This window comes from Trematomus bernacchii, unplaced genomic scaffold (genome assembly GCF_902827165.1).
Source record: "Trematomus bernacchii unplaced genomic scaffold, fTreBer1.1, whole genome shotgun sequence".
Classification (NCBI taxonomy): Eukaryota; Metazoa; Chordata; class Actinopteri; order Perciformes; family Nototheniidae; genus Trematomus; species Trematomus bernacchii.
The window spans coordinates 2,872,091-2,897,172 of NW_022987313.1; the positions used below are offsets into that span (position 1 = coordinate 2,872,091).

General features: G+C 40.7%; 1 protein-coding gene across 2 annotated transcripts; it reads right to left on the bottom strand.

Moving 5' to 3' along the window:
• Positions 1-30: 30 nt before the first annotated feature.
• Positions 31-15,405, bottom strand: crlf1a (cytokine receptor-like factor 1a). 2 transcript variants are annotated; one of them, XM_034119897.1, is made up of 9 exons: positions 15,024-15,405; positions 11,278-11,556; positions 10,012-10,141; positions 8,970-9,139; positions 3,270-3,427; positions 2,102-2,176; positions 1,931-2,024; positions 961-1,145; positions 31-865 (listed from the first exon to the last, which is right to left on the bottom strand). In XM_034119897.1, the coding sequence occupies exons 1-9, from the start codon at positions 15,094-15,096 to the stop codon at positions 842-844; spliced, it is 1,188 nt and encodes a 395-aa protein (XP_033975788.1). In that variant the 5' UTR covers positions 15,097-15,405; the 3' UTR covers positions 31-841. The 2 variants fall into 2 exon arrangements, with proteins under 2 accessions (XP_033975788.1, XP_033976376.1); XM_034120485.1 differs by having other exon boundaries at positions 957-1,145.
• Between the last annotated feature and the right edge of the window lie 9,677 nt (positions 15,406-25,082).

Sequence of the window (25,082 nt, forward strand, 5' to 3'; positions counted from 1 at the left end):
TGTGCACACAACTCATTTCCAAACCGTGTGTTTCTGTCAACATTTTTATAGAACAACAGTAGGAAATCGAAAACAACTTCAGTCATTGATATTTTTTTTTACTAACTAAGCATAACTTAAGACATAAAACATAACTTTATACAGTTTTAAATATGCTGGTACAATTCAGTACAAAAATAAAGGCAGTAAAACGTCTCCATACAAAAACACCATCAGTCACACTGTTGCTCTGAAAAACACATGAATGCTGGGTGAACCAGTTTGGCACTTATAAAGCATGGTTTAGAAATACTGAATGATAATGTGTTGCTTTTGACCACGGTGAACGCTCTGATTTGCAGAATCCACAGACGCTGAACAGCCACTAGATGGTGCTTTGGATCCGCAGGTGAAGTAAAACAAAAAAGGTCAGAATACTTGTAGTTGTTTGGACAACACTTGTAGTTTGTTTGAATCTGTTTTGATAACCTTTGTGCACATTTAGAGCAGATATGCGGCAAACATCTTTAGGGATGTGTGAGTTTTCCTGTTGCGTGGTCCTTTGAGAAAGCAGAGTAGTCCACATGGTGTCTTGCTAATGATGAAACCAAGATGTCCGTAACAAGTCCACATTTTCAGACAAAAAAAGTGCTCATGTTGACTGGAAAAGATGAAATAAAGAAGAAAATCCCAGTTTTTTCATTTGGTGTCCTCTCCTAGCTGTTAGTTGCACAAAATGTCCAGAGCAAATGTCTTATAATTCCCATATACGAATACAATCTCTCTTCCTCACACACACATAGACAAAAACACACTCGCTCAGTTTGTTCCTTATTTTTCTGCCCGTAAAAGGCAGCCTGTGCTAGGATTTATCCCCTTGGAGAACCTAAATTAAGAAGACACAATCTGTTACAAGTCAGCCTTTTTAAAATACAAAACAGTTTTTTACTTCTGAGGATCCATTAAGTGATGCTTACCTACCTGGTTGCGAGTTTTGTGGGATTTCTGCATCAGCACTCTCCACTGGTCGTACAGCTTCATGGACATGCTGCTGCAGCCGTAGGCGTGTTTCCGCACCCAGCCGAAGAACTGCTTCAGCTCCCGGCGCAGGGTGGAGTTTGAGTCCCCGCTGGACTTTGAGTCACATGAGCCCGACATCAACCGCTCTGCATGAAGGGAATAAAAGGAAGGAGAGAGAGACTTTAGTTCGATTGGCTTTGGTGTTCGGTGATGACATTTCTCACAGAGCAGCAGGGTTGATATTGCGGATCTACATTCCACTACGGCAGAGTCGTAGAAAAGACAGGCAAACATGAACATTAAAGGATAGAAAGCAAAGGAGAAGATTGAGAAATAGCTCCAGCTGTGTAGAGTTCTGTATGTTCTGTTTGTACTGGTGATACGTACACCAAGAGCCATGAACAGTTCAGGCAACGACTGCACACAAACATAGAAGACCTCTCATCTAAATCTGGTACTTTTGCCAAGGCTCATGGGAAGTTCTCGTAAATCCGTAAGTGCTTTAATACCCATGCTCTGTTTTCATAGTCATGGCCCTAGTTCCTTACAGTTGTGATAACAGCAGCAGGTAGCCACGGTGAACAGCAGGACTTCAATCGTGTTCGGGGTTGATCTTTGAATTAGTTCTTTGTATAACTTTAGTGTTGCAACTACAAAGTTACACAATTAAAGTCTGGATTGACTTTGTAATGTTTTGTTTGGCGATAATGTAATTTCTTTTGGTTAGGATTTTTAAATCTGATTTTACTGATGCATCTGCCACGAATAAAACTGCCAATACAGAAGAAAAAAAGCTGGAACAAAGGTAAGGAAATATAAAACAGCACCATCTTCGTAATTGAAATGTACTTAATTCTCACAAAAACTGAGATCAAGAACAAGAAAACACAGTGTGAGACCTGTGAGTGTGTGTGTTTCAGTGTGTGCTCACCGCTGTGGGGTGTGGATGCAGCAGTAGGATGGCTCCACTCGCTCCAGATCCCAGCTTTGCGAGAACCGTAGATTCCCACGGGATTACAGCGAACCTGGAGAAGATACAACATTATTAAAACTGACTAAATCTCAAGTACACACACACACAGAGAATCAGACCACATCGTACCTGGACAAAATACACAGTTCCAGGTCTCAGTCCAGCCAATCTACAAGATGTCTGATTCCCAACGTCGTCCATCACCTATTGGAAAAAAAGAGCCAAACACAGAATAGTTGGAGGTCTGACCGCAGTATTAAATACCAATGTGCGCAAACTTAAACACAGTGCAGAGTCAAGATGTAGAAAACACAACCACAAACCATGTACAGACCTAAGCATGCATGCACACCACATTGTTTAGTGACTCCTGATCAGCGTGTTTATGAAAATGTTTTAATGTAATCGTGCCTGCTGGGTAAAAATCTGCTCTCTGTTACTTGTTACAGAGTTGGATATGCAGAGGAACAACACTGAAGAGCATGTACATGTACTCAATGCATACAGTACAGCAAAAAGAGAATAGATCGAGAGAAAGAGACGCCCACGCACTGCAGTTAATTATCTTGTCTAATAGTCCCCACTTTCTCTCTGGCATTCAGTCTGTAAACACTTGTTAAGAATGGCTACAACAGAAAACAGAACATGGAAATTACTAGCATCAGAGGGCTAATGATGTGACGTGGGGAAGCCAAATCTTTACAGCCATATTGAAGGCATTAACAGCTGAGATGTATCCCTCCATTCCTCAGCATGACCTCATGATTAGGGCCGGTTCGGAGGGAAAACGGCGTTTGGTTTTCACCACCAAACCCTTAAAGCCACTTGGATTTAAGTCCCTCTCTCCTCCCTCGAAACGGTCTCATCTCTCCGCCGCGTCTCTCCACTCCTCTTCTTTTCTTTTTCCACTTTGCGAGCAAAGACTTGCTTATATTACATCTGTGTAATTCCCCCTTAATTACAGGAGAATATTCACTCGTACCCAGAGGACTGAAATTAATCCTGGGAAGCGCCATCTGCACGGCTGAAGGTTTTACACTGTATTTTTCATTCATTAAAAGTCTGAACAGAGGTATACACAGTGGCTCTGGCCTGTGTTTTTCTCATGATCAAAACCTGACTGAGATTTATGGCTAAGTTTCTGAACTATTAACCCATCTGGCAGCGGAGGCCTCAATCAAACTAGATTAGAGGTGATTATAGCATTAGGATGAGAAACAGCTGCAGTGATATATCTGTTTGTGTGTACGAGACAAAGAGAACTGACTTATGTCTTTATAAGTGTGTGTCCTTATACCTTCCAGTCTTGGCTGTCCTCCAATCTGTAGCGGATCTGGTATTTGGCCTGAAACAGGAAGTCTTTGAGGGCAGGCGGGGCCTCCCAGCGGACGCTCAGCTGGTCCTCGAGCTGCCCGACGCGACTGACAGACACACCTGAGGGAGGGTCCGTGGTCACTGCAGGGAGAAGAGAGGAAGAGGTTATTAAGTAAGTTGATCTAAAGAGCTGAAAATATGATTAAAATCAATTTGGTTCCAACATAACATTTCCTAGACCAAAGGGTTATTCAAGGGGCTGTAATGAAGTCTGACATCCTCAAGATCACTATTGCTGAGTGAGGAGAATGGCAAAATAGTTTGTCCACCAATAGGAAGATCGATGGTTTGATCCCAAGCTCTTGCAGTCAACAAGTCAAAGTGTCCTTGGGCAAGATACTGAACCAACAGCATGGCGTGAATGCGTTGCTGTAAAGCGCTTTGAGTGGTTGCATAGGTCAGTGTGTGGGAGAGAAGCTCCCTCTGGGTCTATACAATGTCCGAAAATAGTTTAAAATGTTCAATATAATTGGATTGGATGGATTTTGTAAAACAATGATAAACCAGTGTGTGACTATACAACCCAGTCTCACGGCATTTCGTGTTATTAGTCACGAAATTAATTTAATCTACTGATTCGTGTTCACCAACACGATTTTCACATTTTTTTCATGTCACACAGAACGATTTTAAATGCAATGTATTTCTATTGGTAGTATGTTTCGTGCCTGCAACACGTCTTTTTGTCCGGTCGGGTCTTGGAAGACCAGAAGCTGTGTGGTTCATAAAAACATGTTCTTATTCAATATCTTACCCTAAGCCTAACCCTATCCCTTTTATTTTAAATTGTATAATGTCTGAGTTTTTTTGCCGTCAGTGAGGAAAAGAAATGGGGCTCAGAGCCTCAGAATACTGAAATCTGTATTTTATGTCATCTTTTTTTCCTTCTAATTTGTTATTATTTGGTGCTGAAGAAATCGTTCTGTGTCAGAATACTTCATTCTGTATTTCTTTAAATGTCTTTTTCCTTCTAATTTGTTATTATTTACATTGCTTTTAAAATCGTTCTGTGTGACACGAAAAAAATGGCGAAATCGTGTTGGTGAACACGAATCAATAGATTAATTTCGTGACTATAACACGAAATGCCGTGAGACTGTGTTGGACTATAATGACATAACCAGTGCAAAATCTCCAATGTACAAACAATGACTTCATGAGAGGCACAAACTGGAGTAATTTGTAATTCATTACATCCATTAACAAGTATATTTCTATGTTAAGACCTTAATGATAAACTTCTGGTGGACAGATGGCCATGATTATTATTTTCAGCCAAACATTCATAGCTTAGGGGCTTCTTTCTACATTTCAGTGTTTGCAGGGTCAAGAAAATCCGCTCAATAGAAATGTAAATCGGAAGGACTGATGTCTTCATGTGTAGCAGCTCACTGAAGGGTTCAGGGTTGGCCGAGGTTTGTGGTCTCCTTATAGTTTTTGAAGAGTTGACTTGTGTGAGCTGGAAGAGGCTTTTTCATCTGACAACGATTATCGTTTCGACAAACAAACATGTGCTGACAGACCATTATTTTAACGTTTTGTTTTTTAGATCGTTTCAATACCAACTTCAGTTCCTTTTTATAATGTCATCCCTTACCATAAACAAACAAGACTAACCCAGAGGAAATAGAAGATGGGAAAGATTCAGTGGAAAAGTGGGAGTTGACACGAGAGAGTTTTAGATGTTTCTGGTCCCCAGCGTTCGGAGGAACGGGAGACTCTCTGAAATAAAATGCGTAACTGCAGGCGTGTCTGTACTCTTGGGTGACGGGTGGCATGCATTTTCTTTCATCTTAGAAAAAAGCTTATTTTTAAAAGGCAAAAGTTGAGAGTAAAACTAAAGTTTTAAGTACTTAAACATCTAAGTACAGTGGGGACACTAATTGCCCAAAACAATGACAAGTAAGGGACAAATGCAATTTGACAGAGCCGTTCATTTTTCAGATGAAGAGATAAAAGAGTTGTTAAAAAAACCGAAGACATGGTTTCAATTATTCCTGTGCTCACAGAATGGAGCTTCACAAGCCTTATTGGACTGTCTTTGCCCCACATTCTGTCTCTCAGGCTACAAAGAGGCTCCTTCCCTGCCCTCTGATTGACTACGCCGCAAACCAGGACTGCCTGCAACACTCTGGTATAGAAATAACTAAATCTTCTGCCTTCTTTTCAAAAAACCTTGAATCTACATTTTTGCATTTCCTAGACTTGAACATCATTCAAAGATGAGACACACACGAAAGTGCTATTTGTAGTAAAGATCAAATACCATTTCTAATGTTTCTATTTGACTGCCATTCATTTGGGAATCATAATAGCACAGTGCATAATAATACCTTATCTGCTGATGTAAATATGGATAGCATTCAGATATTTATTTTGAGATGACAACATAGTCTTTCACATAATCTTTTTTAATTATTACTTATGTATCACAAGTAACAAGCCAAGATATTTGAAGATAATAAGATAATTAACTTATTGAAAATGATCTCATCCTTGGCTGCTTTTGATTTCTGAGGAATACTTAGAAGATCATTTAGTTGTAGAATATTTTTTTTATTTTTTGAAGAATCATTTTAATGAGCAATTAAGTAATTGGTCCACTGTTCAGTAGAAGTGCCGTGTTCCTATACATCTTGTGCATTTAGCAATAAAAGTCAATTAGACATGGCAAATTACAGATGAATCATTGTTAACATACATTATGTCATCGTTAGCGAGCGATGCATAATATTAACTCAGAACTTAATTTTAAATGATTGTGGAATAAAGGAAAAAACTTAAAGTGGACCTATCATGCTATAGTTGAATAATATAGTGTAGGACCATACCTATATAAGGCATATTTATACTTTTTTTTTTTCAAAATACCAAACAGATCATGCATTTTAGCCATGCCTCATTTTGCTCAATTTGACAATTTCTAGCTCTGTTTGTGCAAGGACAGATTCAGTGAGAACAGCACCATCTACTGGCCTGGCATATGTACTACAGCGTCTCCAGCGCTTTCGAACGCCAATGGCCGTGGCTGTCTCCTCCTGATTGGTGGAGTTGGCCCAATAGCCGTAGCGCCACCGTCCTGACGTCAGGACAGTGTTCAAATCTGGATCAGTTTTTATCCGATCCGTTGCAGCCCCTTTTTTAGAGATTTGGGTATGGAGGAAAATAGAGAGGGTTGTGTTTTCTGACACTTGGTGAGTTCCCTGGAACACCGGGGACACATATTCATGTATAAAAGACGTACAAAAGTGCATTTTGCATGATAGGTCCCCTTTAAAGCAACAACACAAAAGTCAAGTGGTGTATTCCTGCCTCTAATTCTCGTCTCGTGACCCCTCAGATTTATTTTGTGACCCACTGGTTTGTAACCATGATTAACTTCAGCTTTAGCCTCATATTGCTGCTCTTAAAATGTTGAAGCGCATCACTTCACTTTACAGATTCATCCCCTTTATTCCTACAGACAGGAGATTGGAGTCAGAAACCCATACAAGTTGCCTCTAGTCTCTCGGTGCACAGGTATCCCCGTGACTGAGGAATGCAGAGAAAACTGGAGGTGTTTTCGCCTCACCTTCATAACTGATTGGACATGACCGTGACTCACATCACCTCCACGCAGGTGTGGCTGCTTTGTTTTATGACCTGCTACTGTTGTGGAAACTGCTTGCATGAGAAGAATGGCCAGGGCAACCTGAGCGAAACAAAATCCCCCGCACACACAGACAAGTCCAGAAACCGCCTACACTGTGTTTCTATACCGTTACCAGGCCCTGCCCTGCCCTCGGGGTGTGTAAACAGGTGTGCGTGCATACATTAGGGAACGGAAAAAGGATTACAGTTTGATGGAAGCTTGTTTCCTCACCGGTGACGTGCTTACCTCGAAATCTCGACATAGTTTTGCTCTCGGTACATTTCCCCCGGCACCGTTATGAGCCTCTTGAACCAGGTGAAAATCTCCGAGCTAATCATGTTGTATTATTTCAGGTCCAAGTCTTAAAGCCTCAAAGCCCAAACTCCTAAGGCCTCGGGGTCTTGGAGACGGGATTATGTTCAAGGATCAGTGTGGAACATTCCAGCACCACAAAAAAAAAGGGGGTTAGCGAGTGTTTTCTGTGTGTGTCTCTGAATGTGTGTCCAGTGAGTATGAGTAAAGAGAAAATGAGCTCATCAAAGGAGAGGGCGTTCCCATTTGTCACACACCTACGCCTGTCCAGGTGTGTGCAAGCATGTGTGTGTGTGTGTGTGTGTCTGTTTTATGAGATAATGAGCGAAGAGAAGAATTTTGATCTTGTGGTCCATTTGCTTAAACCGCACTAAGCTAGGCAACGGACATCATAACAAAGCTTTAAAAGGGAACACCGCTCAGTTCATATCAGCGTAAAGCTGGATGAGAACTTGTGAAGAACCTTCTCTCCCAAAAAACAGAACACAAGCCAATCTCCTGTCTGTAGGAATAAAGGGGATGAATCTGTAAAGTGAAGTGATACGCTTCAACATTTTAAGAGCAGCAATATGAGACTAAAGCTGAAGTTAATCATGGTTACAAACCAGTGGGTCACAAAATAAACCGGAGGGGTCACGAGATGAGAATTAGAGGCAGGAATACACCACTTGACTTTTGTGTTGTTGCTTTACGTTTTTTCCTTTATTCCACAATCATTTAAAATTAAGTTTTGAGTTAATATTATGCACACAATCCTATTTGAGTGTTTTTTATTCAATAGCATAGGATAAAGCCTTAAAAAACAGGGCTAACGCTAGCCTGGCTGTGTGCAAACTTGCTACTAGCCAAGAATATGTCTGGCACCTAACCCCTGAATAACCACAAATTGTTATTATTACATTACATTTTTCCAACTGATTAAACAACAAGCAAGATACAACGTGTTAATCAATAATCTTCAGAGGCGCTTGAAGGCGTCCAACTTGTTACCTCTGCTTACAGTCCCGATGCTAAGGTAAGATAATTGCCTCTCTGCGCTATGATGTAGCTCCGACAGTAACACAGAGACAAGAGAGTTAATGAAAGCAAAATGTCTAACCATTTCTTTAAATCAAACAATAATAAGATAAAGAAACTTAATCTTCAAATGTGTGTAAAGTTTCAACTTATTTTGAGTTAACGTGATCATTTTATCCGGCTAACATCATGCTAGCATGGAGAACCTGTTCTCTAAAGAGCTTCTTTCATCAAAAAATATACAACTCAACGCAACATTGAAAGTATTTTTTATCACTGTACAGGTATACATTTTATTATTTATTTACCTGCTATTGTTTGTTTCAATTTTCCCATTTCATTTTGCATCGGTTAACCTGCTGTGAGATTTTGAACTGTTGTTTTCTTTTTCTCACGTTGTGTGAAACCAAAGACTAGCAACTACTATGAGACGGGAAAAAGAGGAAGATCACAAAATCCCTCTCTGGTTGAACTGTTAACAAGTTGACATGTTTAAGCTGTCACCAGGAGAAGCAGGTAGACATTTCTCCGTTTTTTTACAAGCCTAAAAGCCTAGCATCCCCTGTCCTATATTATACCCTAGAGGCTCATTCACACTGGGATCTAAGCTCTAAAGAAACGGTAAAAGAAACCAGGTCAAAGTTCACTTTTTCTCACACTCACCCACGTCTAGGATGTCGAGTGTGATGACATCGGAGGCGGCCCTGCCCAGCTGGTTGGAGGCCTCCACCCAGATCTCGTAGGGCGTGAAGAGGTGCAGGTCCCGGGTGATGCTGCAGGAGTAAGGCTGCGTATGAGTGTAATCCTCACACTCCTTCTCCTTGCCATACCACCTGGGAGCAAAACAGAAAATACCTCAAATAACTCTGTACAGCACCGATATCATGCAATACATAATTTATTGTATAATGTGTTACCAGTTAAGAGCTTATCTGTCACAAGTGGTTTTATTAAGTCCTTATTTACACTAATCTGACCGCAGCGAGAGATCTCAATGCGGTTGAAACGCCTGTGGGCACTGCATGTCAGGTTGTTTCCCTTTTAGTGCTTTCAAATTGCTGATTTAACTATAATACATGGGAAAATGGGAAATGGGAAAAGAACTTACAACCGCACCTGAAACTCATTTTCCAAAATGTATCGTTCCCAGATGAAAACCCGTTTTCCCTAAATCTCATGAAATGTGACTTTTCTACTGGCGAAAAGCTTTCACCCTCTGGCAACAATGATGTTATTTTTCTTAAAATACGATCTGCCAAAGAGATATGGTATTTTGTCCCGTTTCCAGCTCCACTTTAGCTTGTTTCTGGGGCCTTTTTGAGGCATGTCAGCATCATAAAAACCTGCTGATAATTTTGATTTTAACTGAGAACGTTAACAAGTTGAGCCAATTTGAATAAACCTGGTTTTGCTTGGTTTTGGCTCAGTCTTAACCCCCTTTCATTTATAGGCCTATGGCAGAATCATATACTATATATTAGAGAAAGTATGTGGTACTTATTCAAGATGTATGTGTGTGATATGTATATGCTCTGATTTGTTGGAGTTATGACTGAGAAAAAGGGGAATGTTTTTTTAGCTCAACCATCAAAAAGGTCTTGACATTTCAAAAAAATGCTGTTTTTTAAGATAAGGAACATAATTATTTGTCACAATGAGTGTTTTCCGCAGTGTAGCTGTAGTGTGTGTTTTTGTGTGAGTGTACCTGAGCTTGTACTTGAGTGTGTACTGTGTGCTAATGTTAGTCTCTCCTTTCCCTCCTGGAGCCCAGCTGCATGTCAGGTCTTTGGTGTTCCTGGACCAGCAGGTCATATTGACCGGCTTCTCTGGAGGCACTGGGACAGAAAGGGGGACATATGGGGAGAAAGGGGAAGAAAATAGAGATGACAGAAATGGGTGAGGAGGAAAAGGGAGAGTAGATCGGAGAGAAAAAAGGAGGGAAGATGTAGGGTCATTAGTGTACAAAGTTACGACCAGCCATTACTTCAGCTCCTTCCTCCTCCTGAGTGTAATTCACCCACTAGTGATGTTCCTAGCAAATTGGCTTGTTTATTTCCTAATTTGTGTGTGTGGTGTGTGTGTGTGTGTGTGTGTGTGTGTGTGTGTGTGTGTGTGTGTGTGTGTGTGTGTGTGTGTGTGTGTGTGTGTGTGTGTGTGTGTGTGTGTGTGTGTGTGTGTGTGTGTGTTTCTTCATGGTTACGTTTTTGTCGTATTTCATCTCATCAACTTTCACAGTCTTAGGAATGGCCTGTATTTTTATGTATCTGGGAAGAGAGAGGGCGTTTGTACTGTAGGAAACATTTTCAGAGAGAGGCTGCTCTTTACTTTTTACAAGGGTTGTTTAAATGTTAAAGGATGCCTTCAGTTTTATTTATTACTTGGGTCTTAAGCCATTTTTAGCATTGGTATTAAGTAACTCATTCTCAGCGAATAACCATATTTCTTGAGGATAAGGACTGCCCATGGAAAAATCTGGTATTTTAAGACATTTTGTTGACAGGAACACCAAATAAAGTTAACTTTAATAAAACAAGTAAGATCTGGGAAATGCAAAATATAAATGACTGTCCTCATATATACAGAAATTGTAACATGTGTCTTTGTGAAAGGACCCCTGCCCTGTGAGCTATTGTGCGAGTAATGGACCACACAGGTGGCCAAAGCATCACACAGTGACACACTGAGGGAGGCCTCTCACTGCAGGCTGGAATACAAAACATAAAATACAGCACTTAAAAAAAGAAAAATCTGACAACTGCTTCCATGTTGCTTCCGATTTACATTTCATTCTGTTGTTCTACTCTTTATTTTCCCTTTTTAACGTTGACTAACAGTGGAGAAGAGACACATGCAGACAGATATTCCTCAGAGATACTGTACATTAGCCAAATACGTAAGCTAAAAAATGAGCTCTCCATTGATGAAACAGGACTGAATAATCATCTAAACGTACTGATAAACTTCAACTTACTTCCTACATAGAGGCAGGATCCGGCCAGGATGTGTCCCTTGTGGTTGTGACAGACCAGGTTGTCGCCGGATGTTTGCCGGGAGGCGTTGAGCCCGGCCAGCGTCACACTGAGGTTGGTGGGGCTGAGGACTCTGTACATGGAGCCGGGCAGCGGCTGACCGTTGAGCGTCCAGAACAGAGAGCTGGCGTGGATGCCGAGGTCGGGGTGGACCCAGCAGCTGGCGGTCAGCGTGGACCCCATGCGCAGGACGGGGTCCTGGGGATAGATAACTGCTACATCTGGAGGAGATGGATGAAGACGGTTGATGAGCACTCCAGGAAGGTTACACGAAAAGGTCAGTTTCAAGGTTGGGTGATTGGAAGGATATATCGCCTATTTGTTATTTGCTGAGTTTTTTTTTGTGCTAATTTAATGGTCTTCCTCTGAGGAACAAGTGAGAGCTGCTGCCCAGCAGGCAGACAGAGGGGAAAAACACATGTAGAGCCAGCACATTTGCACATTTGATTCTGGGAATGCAGTAAGGTTTTTTTCGACAAAACCAGAGGAGATTATTGTTATAATAGTGTAAAGTGGGCTAACCAAGATGGTTTATTCAAAGTTTTTCTCTGACGAGTCTGAACTAATTGTGTTCTACTCTACTGTGTGCACTTTGCAAGTTTATTTGTGATTGTGTTGGATAATTTCTGCTTTTTTTCGTCAACTCTGGCCTGAGTTTCTTACTCTCACTTGACTTACAGCACTTAGTACTGCTATTTGACCACCTTTCTTGTGGTCTTTGGTTTTTAAACCTGTAAAACAGTTGGTAGGCTTTATCGGAAAATAAATAAATGCTACGTTGTGAACACATTTTACAACTAAATGTTAAATTACTGAAGTGGCAAACTTAAAGAAGAGTTAGAGATTAACTTGTGGGTTTTAGCACGCTGATACTCATATATTTATTAATTATTTGTGAGTTTTAATTACTTTTTGAATTACTATTCCTGTGTATGATGGTGGATTTGTATGACTTTGTGTTGTTGCGGTGTGTGTTATTTGTTCTCCGGTCTCTTATGCAACAGCAGCTCACAAGAGAGGAGATTTTGAGAGTTTATTTCTTGGGATTGGAGGCTTTTAAAAAAATGCAGCCCACCTAAGTAGACGGCACAATGAAAACAAAGTAAGTGAGATGATTTCTATGCATTAACGACTGAGAGCGTCAACACTTTGTCAGACCAACTACAAATCTGCACCCGGGGGCCACGTCTGTTGGGCTGCACGCCACCTGACGCTGACATACACTGTGTGGTCCTTTATGGAGGAGCCGCCTTTGAAGAACTGCACTAATATCAATATCAAAACTCCAGCTGTGACAAAACACATTTATGCACGCACACAAGAACAAACAAACACATGCACATTGGCTTTGTCACTGGATACGGCGGACTTAATAATATGCTGATCCAGCTGAATAACAATCAGTGTTTATGTATTCCAGGCGCTGGGGATGGGCTGTTGCCCCAGAGCGGGGTGCGAAGCCCCCTTTTACAACACAGCTTAAACACTACAGTGATGCACACAATTACTACTGTTTATTGTCTCTGCTTGACACACTCACTGGAGGAAATGGCTTGTAAAATATTATTTGTTTGAAGAAGCTGAGGGTGCTTGAAGCTCAGCGTTAAACTCTGTGACAGTGGAGGATGGAGAAAAGTTGAATTGAAAGCTAGGGAAGTTGTTTTTTTTCGAGCAAGAGGCCTCCGATGACATGTATGACTAATTATGTGGAGTCTTTGGGCACTTTTCTTTATGCTGTCTGTCTTCAAAGGTACGTGACGTCCCCTTCGGTTCTAGAGAACTATTTACTCTTCACTCATCCATGTTCAAAGTATTTTCTTTCCTCTGTCTGCTGTACAATAGCTGTACATGTGGAATAATTTGAGGGGCCAGTGAGGACGAGCCAAGTGGAAGAAGTCACGCAACATTTAGTGACAATGAGCCGTGCATGACTATCTGAAAGGAGATCGAGGAGACGGCGGATATTTTTCTGTTGTTTGATTCTCCTTAGCTAACATTTGAGGTATTTAACTGTTGCTCTTAATGGAAAGAGGAGAGATTATCTTGTCTGGCATAAATCACGTTATTAGTACAAGTACAGGCAGGAGAGATGGGACATGAAGAAGTTAACTCAAGGTAAACTTGAATGATTTTATGTCTTTCAGAGTCAAATATTTGTTATTAAATTATCAAATCGATACCTCTTTATATGCTATAAACTCAAATTAGATTTAGCAACGGGTACAAATAAAGTTATCTGAACCTGAATTTTATGGGATCATGAGCTGCATAAAACTAATTATATGTTGCTAAGAAAATTCCACATTTAAATCGTTTAATTTCTGTGGCATTTGTTAACCACAGCACGCTGAGTGAAAGGAAAGCACCCTCGATTATTACAGTGAATAAAACAGTAATGACCAATTAGGCCCTGTAATAAACAGCAGGGCAGCTTATGATCAAGGCCCATTGTCGACTCTAAGCCCCTGGAACTATACTTTCTTTTATTAGCGCCTTTCAAACAGGATGAAGAACAGGAGATACTCTCAGAGGAGCTGCTCTGTGCCAGTGAGCTCACCATAAAAACTAATCCAGCCACTTAACAGGGGAAGCGGACATAACTTTGATTTATTTACGTTACTGTGCATTAAGCTGCCGGTTAACATTCTCCAAAACCCAGGCAAATGATGTCACTGTTTTGTTGCGCTTCCTAAAGCCCCCATGTGTTAAACGAATTATGGCCTTGACTTGTTGAAATGCAGCCTCCTGGGAGGGCAGCTCTCTCTGCAGGGACACAACCGATATACTTCACCAGGAGCACATCAATAACAGGAGGTGTCAAGTGGACAAAGTGGCATTTGTCTTTTTTTTTGTGTCCACAAATAAACCAGAGTGGATCCAAGCAAGTGCTCTTCAGGATCAGAAGAGTTATTTGACATTGGAAACGCATTTTACATACAGCATTACCAAAGAGGGGTCAATGTGAGTCTTTTGTATTTACATAAAGGATTTACATATTTTATCCTCCTATGGGAACTCTTTATATTTATTATTCTTATTGGATACATAATTTAAATATAGTATTACCAAGAAGGGATCCATGTGATTAGTATGTGTTTCTATACAGGATTGACATATTTTATCCTCTTATGGTAACCCTATATCTTTGGTACTCTTAGTGGAGGTAAAAGGTATTTTTATTGTTTTTAATAATGTTTAATATCACTATAACATCCCTACACTGTGTTTATAAAAGCTTGTAGTTTTTATTCAAGGTGTTCACAGAATAATATCCTTCTCAAATACTAATTCCATCCCATATGATTTTACTTTGGTGTCCTATATGGCCTTGTAGTGTTTACATTGACTCACCTCCTTTCAAAACGGTATGTTTTCTTTATCCCACATTTATTCTTGCTATATTTTTACTGCCAATGGTTGTAATTTATTGTTTGCACAGACTATTACCCTCATTAGTTTTGTATTGTTGTGGAAATCAATTTTTGCATTTGTTTTATCTTTAAAATACTCCGTACTAGAGCAAGACAATGTCCCACAGAGTTGTTTACAGTCAGATGTTTGAGTGACACATGGATTAAACTGGTATTAGTGGACCAAAAAAAGGGCAGCCTGTTCCCAACCCATCAAAAAACTCTTCCCCAGCAAGACCCTGAGTTTGCGCATCGATGGACATCTGTGTGCAACTTACGTGTGGACAAGGACAGCACGCCGGGAGTGTGCAGCATGAGGAAAACCAAGCAGATATCCAAGACGCCTTTCATTTTCCCCCAGTTCGTCTTATTTCTGTCTTGATCCCTCGTCCTCGTGTTGTTGTGATGTCGCCTTTTTTCTCGATCCTGGGTAGAAATTACGCACAGTGAGGAAAAACAGCACGGGTTCAAAAGCTAAATGCTCCGGATATTATTAACAAGATAACTCAGGAGCGAAGGAGCGCACTAGAAAAAGTGTGACCCGGTGGAAAAAGTTCCCCGCTGAGAAGCCATGAGGAAAACACGTCCTCGGTAAAGGCTAAAAGCGTGAGTTTACCGCGTCCTGTTTGCAGTCTTTTCGCTTCTCAATGCTTCCTGCAGCTAAATCATACACAAGTTCATACTTTTTAAGCCCCTCCTCTCTCTCTTCCCACACAGTCGCCAGTCATTTCCCCCTCTGTGCGTCCTTTCCCTGCTCCTTTTTTTCTACCTCCCTCTTCAGTGATGGGTAGGGGAGTCAGAGCCATTCACTTTCACTGAATCACTCTGTCTCTGTTACTTTCCATGCCTCAGGTCTCTCTGCTCTTCAGTTTTTTCTCCATGGGAGGCTGTTGAGTCACTGAGTTTTACAGAAAAGGGAATCCTATGAGTGGCGTAAACCATATTTCTCCCACACAAGAAATGTATTTGTACCCACTTGAGTTATGATGATTCCTCTTGTAATGGTCAGTTTTGACCATTGGTTTGACCCAGACATGATATACTTCAATATCATGAGAAACAGGCTACTGCTATGTCCTATAATAATGTTTTTGAATATCTAGTGGCCTTCTCTGTGTGCTCCCAATGTCACTTGTGTTCTCAAATTCCTGGAGGATGGACATTTGTTTTTAAACTAACCATCCCTTCTGATATACTATCTTCTGAACTTTTAGTTTTTGCAATTCACAAAAGTGTAGGTATAATTCAGTCAGCTGTCGGATGATTTACATTACATTACATGTCACTTGTTAGACGCTTTTATCCAAAGCGACTTACATACTCAATACTGTGGACAATCCCCACAGGAGCAATTTGGGGTGAAGTGTCTTGCCCAGGGACACAAGGACATGCTGACTGCAGTGGGGTTTGAACCTGTGACCCCCTGATCTGAAAACCAAATCACAATCCACTGCACCACACGCCTCAACAAACTCATTTAACATGAAAATAGCAAGTATACATTCCTCCTTTTACAGATGACTATTATATACAGTCCATTGCTTTGTCGCTATATTCTTACTTGGTCTGTTATCTGATGAATGTTCGAAATGAAGCTTTTCTGCTTTCCATTCTTATTACTTGCTCCATAATAGTGTTAGCAAACCACATATTAAAATACTTTTTACCCTTCTTTTTTGTCCTATGGTGGTTTTCTGTTTAACTTGCACCAGTTTAAGATAACATTAGTCCACTCTATGTTAAGGAAATAGGGAAAGCTGGTTGCTACTTCTATCTATGGCTGCTTTGACGAAAACAACAGCGTCACAATTTGAGTTCTATTGTAAAATGAAAATGGCACTATTGCTAAATACTGACTGAAAAGCATGTCAAAACTTGAAACCCCCAAACACCCACATCCTTGCTCAATCGCTGCGAATTTATTTTATATTTATTCAACACGAATGTTCAGTCTAGATTACTTTCTTAAAAAAACTATAATACCAATAGTCCATGACTGTCTAAGGAGTGATATTATTACACGTGAAACTGGAAGTGCATTTCCTTTGATTTGGATTCGATGCTAACTTTAATGGGTTCTTTCTTTGCTCATGTGATATCCTTCCACAAAGTTTCATCAAAATTACGCCGAAATATTTTCCGTAAACCTGCTGACAAACCAACATACAATCTTGACCTCTTTGGTGGAGATAACAACCACATTTTCCTCAGAAATATGAAAGATCAGATAATCTGTCAGGCAATCAGCAGTCATCCAAGAAATCATGAAATAATATTCCAAAGCAGAACAAAGGAAGAAGGGCAACTCTTTTTCCACAGAGGAAGCTCTTTTTCAACAGAAGACGGAAGTTGCCCTCAGGCATCCACTGAGTGAAAGCCAGTCAGCATCTCAGTGGGAGTCTTTTGACGCAGGATGTGTGTCACTATATCAGCTTTAACAGATTCTGGAGACAGGCAAAGAGCAGGGGGAGGAAATACTATCACATCAGGTCAAAATGGGATTGAGAAAACCACATTCGGGCCCCAGAGTGTGTCAGGAGAACAGACACTCTTTTCAAGTCCATCAACTAAATGGGCGCTGTGACTACTATTTGACTAATGGTGGCCCCAGACGTACACAGATTAGTCCTGGTCGTCCTGCGGTGAGTCAGCAGGAGCCGGGCAGAGCGTGAGCCTCACAGACACGGTGACCTTCGGGTCCCGGCCTCCAATGTCCCCCTTTCTCCTCACTCAGAGGGGACTCTTGTTCGAGGAGCAGTTCCCGCTCGTGCCCTCCTGCAGTATGCCGTCCAGGAAATGTGAAAAGAATGTAGTGACACTGTTGTGGCTGCCGTGTCACTTTCCGGTCATCCGGCATTCACAGTGTCTTAGCTAGAATAGCTGATTTATGACGGACAGCCGCCACCGTCTGCAAAAATGTTGTGTCACTGTCTCAGCTTGTGTGTTTTATGCTGCTATTGTCCTCCATTTGTGTGCCCAGACACACACACACATCTTTCACATTCATGAAAACTTGCACACATGCATGCAGTCAAACACACACATGCACAGTGCCATTTACTGTAAATACCACATCTTCCAACCAGACAGTCCTTAATGCAAACCACCACAGGGAAAAGCAGAAGACAAAGTGTTGAGAGGCAGTGAAACGCAGTAAAGATGGTGACAAAGATGAGACAGGGAAAGTCAGAATGATCAAGAGATCAGTTAAAGTGGGACTGAAGTTAGATGAGGAAGTCTGCTTTCTGTAATAATGCCAGTCATGTGAGGACAAAAGGCTCAACATCTCTTTGGCTGAAACCACGACATGAGAAAACAGGCTCAGTGTTAGCCGATGGCACATGTCGGACACATGTTAAATGCATATGTTTGCCAGTGAGGGAGGGCAATGTCACTCACTCAGTCGATCCATTATATCAACAACTATTCGATGGATTGCCCTGAAATGTTGTGCAGACATCCATGGCTCACAGATGATAACTCTTTAGGTCTTATGTCTCACCTCTGTTGTTAGCATGCTAACAAGCTAAACTATACCAGATACATATCAGCTCATGTTAGCATGGGCATTGTGAATTGGCATGTTGCTGTAAAATCAAAATTAAGGAATGCTCCAGAATGCTATTTTAATTCTAACACTTCTTTTCACCCTCTGTCGGAAACCAGAGACCAGTCTGCTCTGATTGGTTAGCTGACAGGCTCTGTTATGATTGGTCAACCGCTTAAAGGTGTACCGCCCCTTAGCCTATCTCGTACAATGTGTTGGAGCGCTATAGAAGCGCGAGTGTTGCATAGTGATGTCATTGTGTTAAGGAAATAAACAAAGGAGTCCAATTAACACATTTCAGGCAGGGGGGGGGGGGAGTGTGTGGGAGAGAAACTCCCTCTGGAGGGAACTTTGGGAGTTTAGCCTTTGCAGACCATTAACATGCACAAAAACCTGTATAACACACTACTGGAAAGTGAAACCCCCAAAAGAATAATAGGGCCCCTTTAAAAGTCACATCGGGTTTTAAAGAGTCATTTATGTAATGTGTGCCTTTACCCAGTTCTACATGTCATAGGGCAATTTGTGTAAAATGAACACACATATAGAGCATATCCCTACAGTCTCCTTAATGTCTTGATGTAAAGAATTTGTTGAATGTCTGCTAACAAAGTGGATAAACAGCTCATCATCAGGAGACTGGGAAAACTCTGAACAGCAAACCGAGGAGTAATCAGAGGGATGGATGCAGACAAGACGAATAGAAAAGAAAATACAGTGGGTAGACAGACGAAGACGCGGAAGAAAACGTTTGAGATTGGGTTGTAGACAACAGGGGAGCCAGAAGCCACTGAGACAGAGATATTTGGAGTGGGAGCGGGGGCAGAAAGAGGGGGGATACAGAAAGAGAGAGGGAGTAATCAAGGAGAATCAGGACATTTCCTCTGTAATACCCACAGGCCTCAACTGAGCCCCAGCTCCACAATCCTCGCTGATTGGAGAGAAGGGTTTGTTTGAAGAGGAGGTCAAGACCATCAGTACCTTGTTAAGGAAAAGTTGTGTCCAGAGGAATGAAGAAGGCTGACTCCTTCCTGAGGAATTCATAGGGGGATAGTGTGTGGTGTGTGTGTGTGTGTGTGCGTGCGTGCGTGTGTGTGTGTGTGTGCAGAAGACTGAAAGAAAGCTGCCAATGTTTTTAGGAGACAATGTTTTGTGTGTGTGTGTCTGTGAGAGTGTGTGTGTGTGTTGGTTTAGTCACCAAAAAGGAGCGGTGGAGAAGAGGAGGAGGAATCAGATTGTGATTTAAGGAGGACCCCATCAACCCCCTCCTCACATAGTTTCTAAAGCCAGGATAGAAGCGCTGGCATTCGCTGCAATAATGCATGACAGATGTACATCAACCGTGCTAGCTCTCTCTATCTCCCTGTCTCCGTCTCTCTTTACTTCTGTTTCTGCCTCCTCTCATCTGGACCCAATGTGCGTTGTTGGTGATGGGCATCACGCATCAAGGCATACAACTCTTTAAAACTGAGAACGAGAGGCGATTAGGGTTCGTCAGATGAATCCTCCCGTTATGGTGGTTTAACAGTGACTCTACAGGCAGTGGATGTTTATAAAAGATGGCATGGTAATCTCTTTTTATGTTTTACTTCTGTGGATCTGGTCAAATTACAGGCATAGCCACCTGTATTTGGCTGAAGCAAAATTAGGTTCATCATTTACATGAGATTGCAGCATAAAGAATAAACCTAATGGACTCAATTATCTACATTATTAACATTACTGTACATTATTGTTTCTCTGCATCTTCTTTTTCTTATATTTCATCCATTTTAAGTTATGGAATGAAAAATATGTTTGATATACTTAGATCTCCTATGAAAATCCGATATTAGTATAACAGGAGTGAGTTTAAGCTCTTTTTTTGTGCAGTATAAGATTTTAAAGTAGCCTCATAATTATCCTTTGTTAAATTCAAAAATGTTATTCCTCTCTTCCTTAGTCTTTGAAATAACATTCAAGTTAAAAATGCTATAATCTATTTGTGAATAACACATACAAATACATTATTCATAATAATAATAATAATAATAATAATAATAATAATAATAATAATAATAATAATAATAATAATAATACATTTCACACTTTTAAAAACAATTCTGCAAGTATTTTTACATTAAGGCTCGATTAAGAAGCATGTTTTTTTTATTTTAGTGTGAGCAGTGCTTTTCCTTTCCAAGTGAAACAAATGTTGTCTCGACTCCAAGTGACCCAAAGATTAATTTTTCAGACTTTGTACATTTCCCATCAAAGCCACATAATAAATTATAAAACTATTTTCCCAGGCTTTGCAGTACCCCTCATCTTAAGGACAAGTATTGAGTTCCCCTTTAAAACTTCTACGTGTTTTTCAGATCTGCTTGTACTTCTTTTTTCAAACAGCAGAGGGCAGCACATCACATAACATAATGTCAACTTCACCCTCTCTTGCTCACAACAAAACAAGGTATTTTTTTTCTGGAAAACCGTGCACGAGTTGTTTTATGCAGTTAAGGAAAATCTGACGCAGATAATAACATAATCTTCTAAACTCTCTACGAATGTGAAAGGAGGGTATTTAAAATAATAAATGGAGGGATTATTGTGGAGCTGAGGAAAGGAGAAAGCATTGAGGTCGATGCAAGGAGAAGTGAGGAGTGATCGCTGTGTGACATAACAATGTTTCCAGATTTCTGCTGTGTCACCGTGCTGTTGTACTTTCTTTTACTACTTCCTTGAAGCAGTTAATGGAATTGGGCTCAATGCCTTTGCAAGAGATATTCACACAGGTGTTAATCTGCAAGTAAAAAATCTTTGTGCATAAAAGATTATGTCACAAAGATTATGTCCTTCTGTTTTTGTTGAGTGATAAATCCTACAGTCAGTTTCCAGTGGTGGACTGTAAACAAGTACAAGTACACTTTTTTAATATTTGAACTTTGTGCAATAGGATCTTAATGTTTTTTTCACCACTGCATTTATTAATTGTATTTGTTTAGCATTTTATACTTCTTATACAGTCAGGAGATAATGATTCACATTGAAAACATGTGATTAGTTAATATGTGAAATAGTACATTAGCAACATTTTAAAGCACCTGATAATTTGTAACTAATCCTCTTTGCATTTCTTTCATTTAATATTATTAAGTGAACAACAAAACATAATGTTTAGAGAAACATATTTTATAGGTGTGGTTTCATCTAGTTAAAGCAAGCAGTCACAATGCAACAGGAAATAAATATGAAACATTGACAACATGGGCAAACACGTGCAGACTCATTCCCGCACATGTGCTAACCACACCTTCAACTACATATTCGGTCACAGAATGACTCATCACATTTGAGTCACCGATGTGTGCCTGCAACAAAAGCATCTTACTGTGAATGAGACTGGTGTCTATTGTTTGTAATTTGAGAGATTTATTGCACCAGGAATCAGGGGCGGACTGGGACTTAAAATCAGCCCGGCCGACCGGCCCAACTCGGTACCGCTGGTCAATTGTCAACGGGGGGGGGGGTGCTAGTGAATTGTCTGACCGGCCCACTTCAGTAGCGAAAACTCCCGGCATTCCCAATGGCCAGTCCGCCCCTGCCAGGAATTCACAGTAGCTTTGTGTATTGGGTTTGTGGCTTGTGTTAACTGCCTTAAGGCCGCTACACACCGCCCTGGGACCAAAGAACGTGTACCGAAGGCGTCCCGACTTTTACGTCCGCTACGTCGCCTACGAACACACCGCAAATACTTCAGTCGACGAGTGGCAATAACTGTCCTTACCAGCAGGCATCGGTAGTGTGTATTCGTCATTCAAAAGAGGCAATAACCGGAAGACAGACTATACACCGAGAGAAGAAGAACAGACTGCGTGATACAAACAACAAATAGCGTCTGGGTTCCATTTTCACTCTCTCTCGTCGATCGAAAACATGTAAACATAAAAAAGAAACTCTTGCGTCCGGGTGAGATGAAAATGAAAAAGATTAGCCGTCTGTGTGTGCCTTCTTAATCGTTTGTTTTGGTCCCTCACTTCCGCTTCGCTTCTCATGCACTGCTTCGCTAAGCTGAGTGATTTCTTTGGCCGACTTTCTTTGGCCGACTGTCTACCGATTCAACATGTTGAATCGGCCGCGGGAGGTGTGAAAATGTGCCGTAAAGAGACGACGGTGCGGGACACACCAACCTGAGTAGGGCGCCGCGAATGCCCGACTGCCTCTGACGGCCTCTGACTCCCAAAATCGGGTTGGTGTGTCAGGGGCTTTAGACATCTGATTCCAAAAGATTAGGGACACTTAAACAGTAGACACGTATATCTGAGTGAATTGAATCATCAATATAAATTGCATTTAAAAAAAAGACCCAGTGGATTGGCAGTTTACTGATGATCTTCCTGCAGCCATTAAAATATGCAGGAGATTGTAAAGAAGCACCTGGGAGTGTTACTGCGTCACTTTCAATATCTGCAAGTCATTTTGTTTTTATTGGTGTTAGTGGGTGTGGTGTGAAAAGAGTGTTGCCTTAAGCCCGGACACAGTTGAACCGACTGTTGCGTCGCCTTGCGTCTCTGCGTTTTGGCCATGTTTCGCACTGGAACACACCGCAAAGACTTCAGCCGACGGCCAAGAAGCACGTACGAACTGCGCATGTGTGAGTGGCAATAACTCTCCTTACCAGCAGGCGGCGGTAGTGTGTATTCGTCATTCAAAAGAGGCAACAACCGGAAGACAGACTGCGTGATAACTGAGAGAAGAAGAACAGACTGCGTGATATAAACAAACAACAAATAGCGTGTGCGTTCCATTTTCACTCTACAACGAGAAGCTCATGGGGCTTTCCCGAACCTGTGTCGAGAGCTATATATAAATTGCATTAAAAAAAAGACCCAGTGGATTGGCAGTTTACTGATGATCTTCCTGCAGCCATTAAAATATGCAGGAGATTGTAAAGAAGCACCTGGGAGTGTTACTGCGTCAATTTCAATATCTGCAAGTCATTTTGTTTTTATTGGTGTTAGTGGGTGTGGTGTGAAAAGAGTGTTGCCTTAAGCCCTAAGCACCAAGCTGACACCAAAGAACTGACACAGTTGAACCGACTGTTGCGTCGCCTCGCGTCTCTGCGTTAAATGAAATCTCAGATTTGCCTTCTTAATTGTTTGGGTCCCTCACTTCCGTTCGCTTCTCATGCACTGATTCGCTAGCTGAACAGCCAATCAGAGTGATTTCTTTTGCCGACTGCCTTTGGCCGACTGCCCGCCGATTCAGCACTTGTCACACACCAGCTGCAGTTTAAAGTCCTTCAACAACATGGCACACATCACAGATTAAAACAGAAAACTGAAGTTCACTTCAGGTCAAACGTTAAATCCTTTTTGCACACATGCGGCATAGAAGCATAATATAACACTTTAAGGAACACAAGGAGGTAAAAGGTATGATAATAAAAAAGAACAAAAAAAAAGTAATGATATCTCACGGGATAACCCTAAAATAAAGAAAGACATAACACAAAAGGAATAAATTCAATAAAATATTAAAACCTATAAAATAAATAAAACAGTAAGAAGAAAAGAAGAAAAATGAAGATTAAATGACCAATTAAAAGGGGATAAAACTATAAAATAAATAATATCAATAGAAATCTATAAAACCTATAAGATAAATAAATAAAGCAATATAAAAATGACTAAATAATACGAATAATAAAGATTAAAAGGGGATTTCGCTAATTAAAAACGAAGTCTTTCGCTGTCGTATAAAAATGTCCACTGACTTTTATTAGGATTCATGGCCCATTATCACTAAAATAATGTCTGTATTTGTTTGGGAATTAAAGGATGTAACTTCCTCTTATCAAGAGAGCAGTTGATCACATTTGCCTGAGTTTTGAATAACTGCTTGTGATTGTTTCACGAAATATTGAGGAGGAGGGGAGTATATCGGTTGCTGTTGCAAGTCATTCATTCACAGTATGTTCAGAGCTGAAGCTGTGTTTGTTTTCAAACTTAGTCAAATATGTTCAGCCATCTGCCAAGGGTGTGGCTTGTCACCTCTCCTGTTCTTTGAGATGTCCATGGACAGGATATTAAGGCAGCGTCTAAGTAAAGCTGCGTTTGAGCTGTATGGCACTGTATGTTTGTGGTCCCATAAAGAAACCAGCTGAAGGGGGAGAGGCAAACACATTGAGGAGTTTATTTATTGTAGGTGAAAAATGATCATACAGTGTAGCACAATGGAAATAAGCCCTTGAGCTTTATTATTTCTTTAGACTAATCTTTTTAAATTCAGGTTTTTTCTAAAGGGAGTTCTCTGTGCAGGTTGAATGTCAGGCTGTTTAACACTCATTGAATCAGTAAAGTCAACACAAAGGGGATTATTGATTTAGATTTGGCAATAGACCATGGAGATGAACAATTTATCATTAAGTCTAATCTTGTGGAAACCATGTGTCTCCATGACAGCAACTTTTCACTGACTAAGAAACAGATACGTTTTGTTAGTTTTTAGCTTTGAGGCGATTCATTTTTTCCACAACAATCAACTGGTCTTTATATAGATCATTCATTTTAAGTTAGGGTATTTTCCTCAGCCCATAAAAAGGACAAATAATCCTTCAAAATCTTAAAATGTGCTGATACATGATTTCCATCTGAAAGTGATAATGGAAGACCATTGATCTTGTAAATATTTGTTTGACGAAATGATTTAAGCCCCACCAGTTTTTCACTGCTTCAACTCCATCGCATTGGTCTTCATCTGTAGGGAGTTTTTTTTTTGCCTTTATCTGTCCCAATTGGCTAACCAATAGATT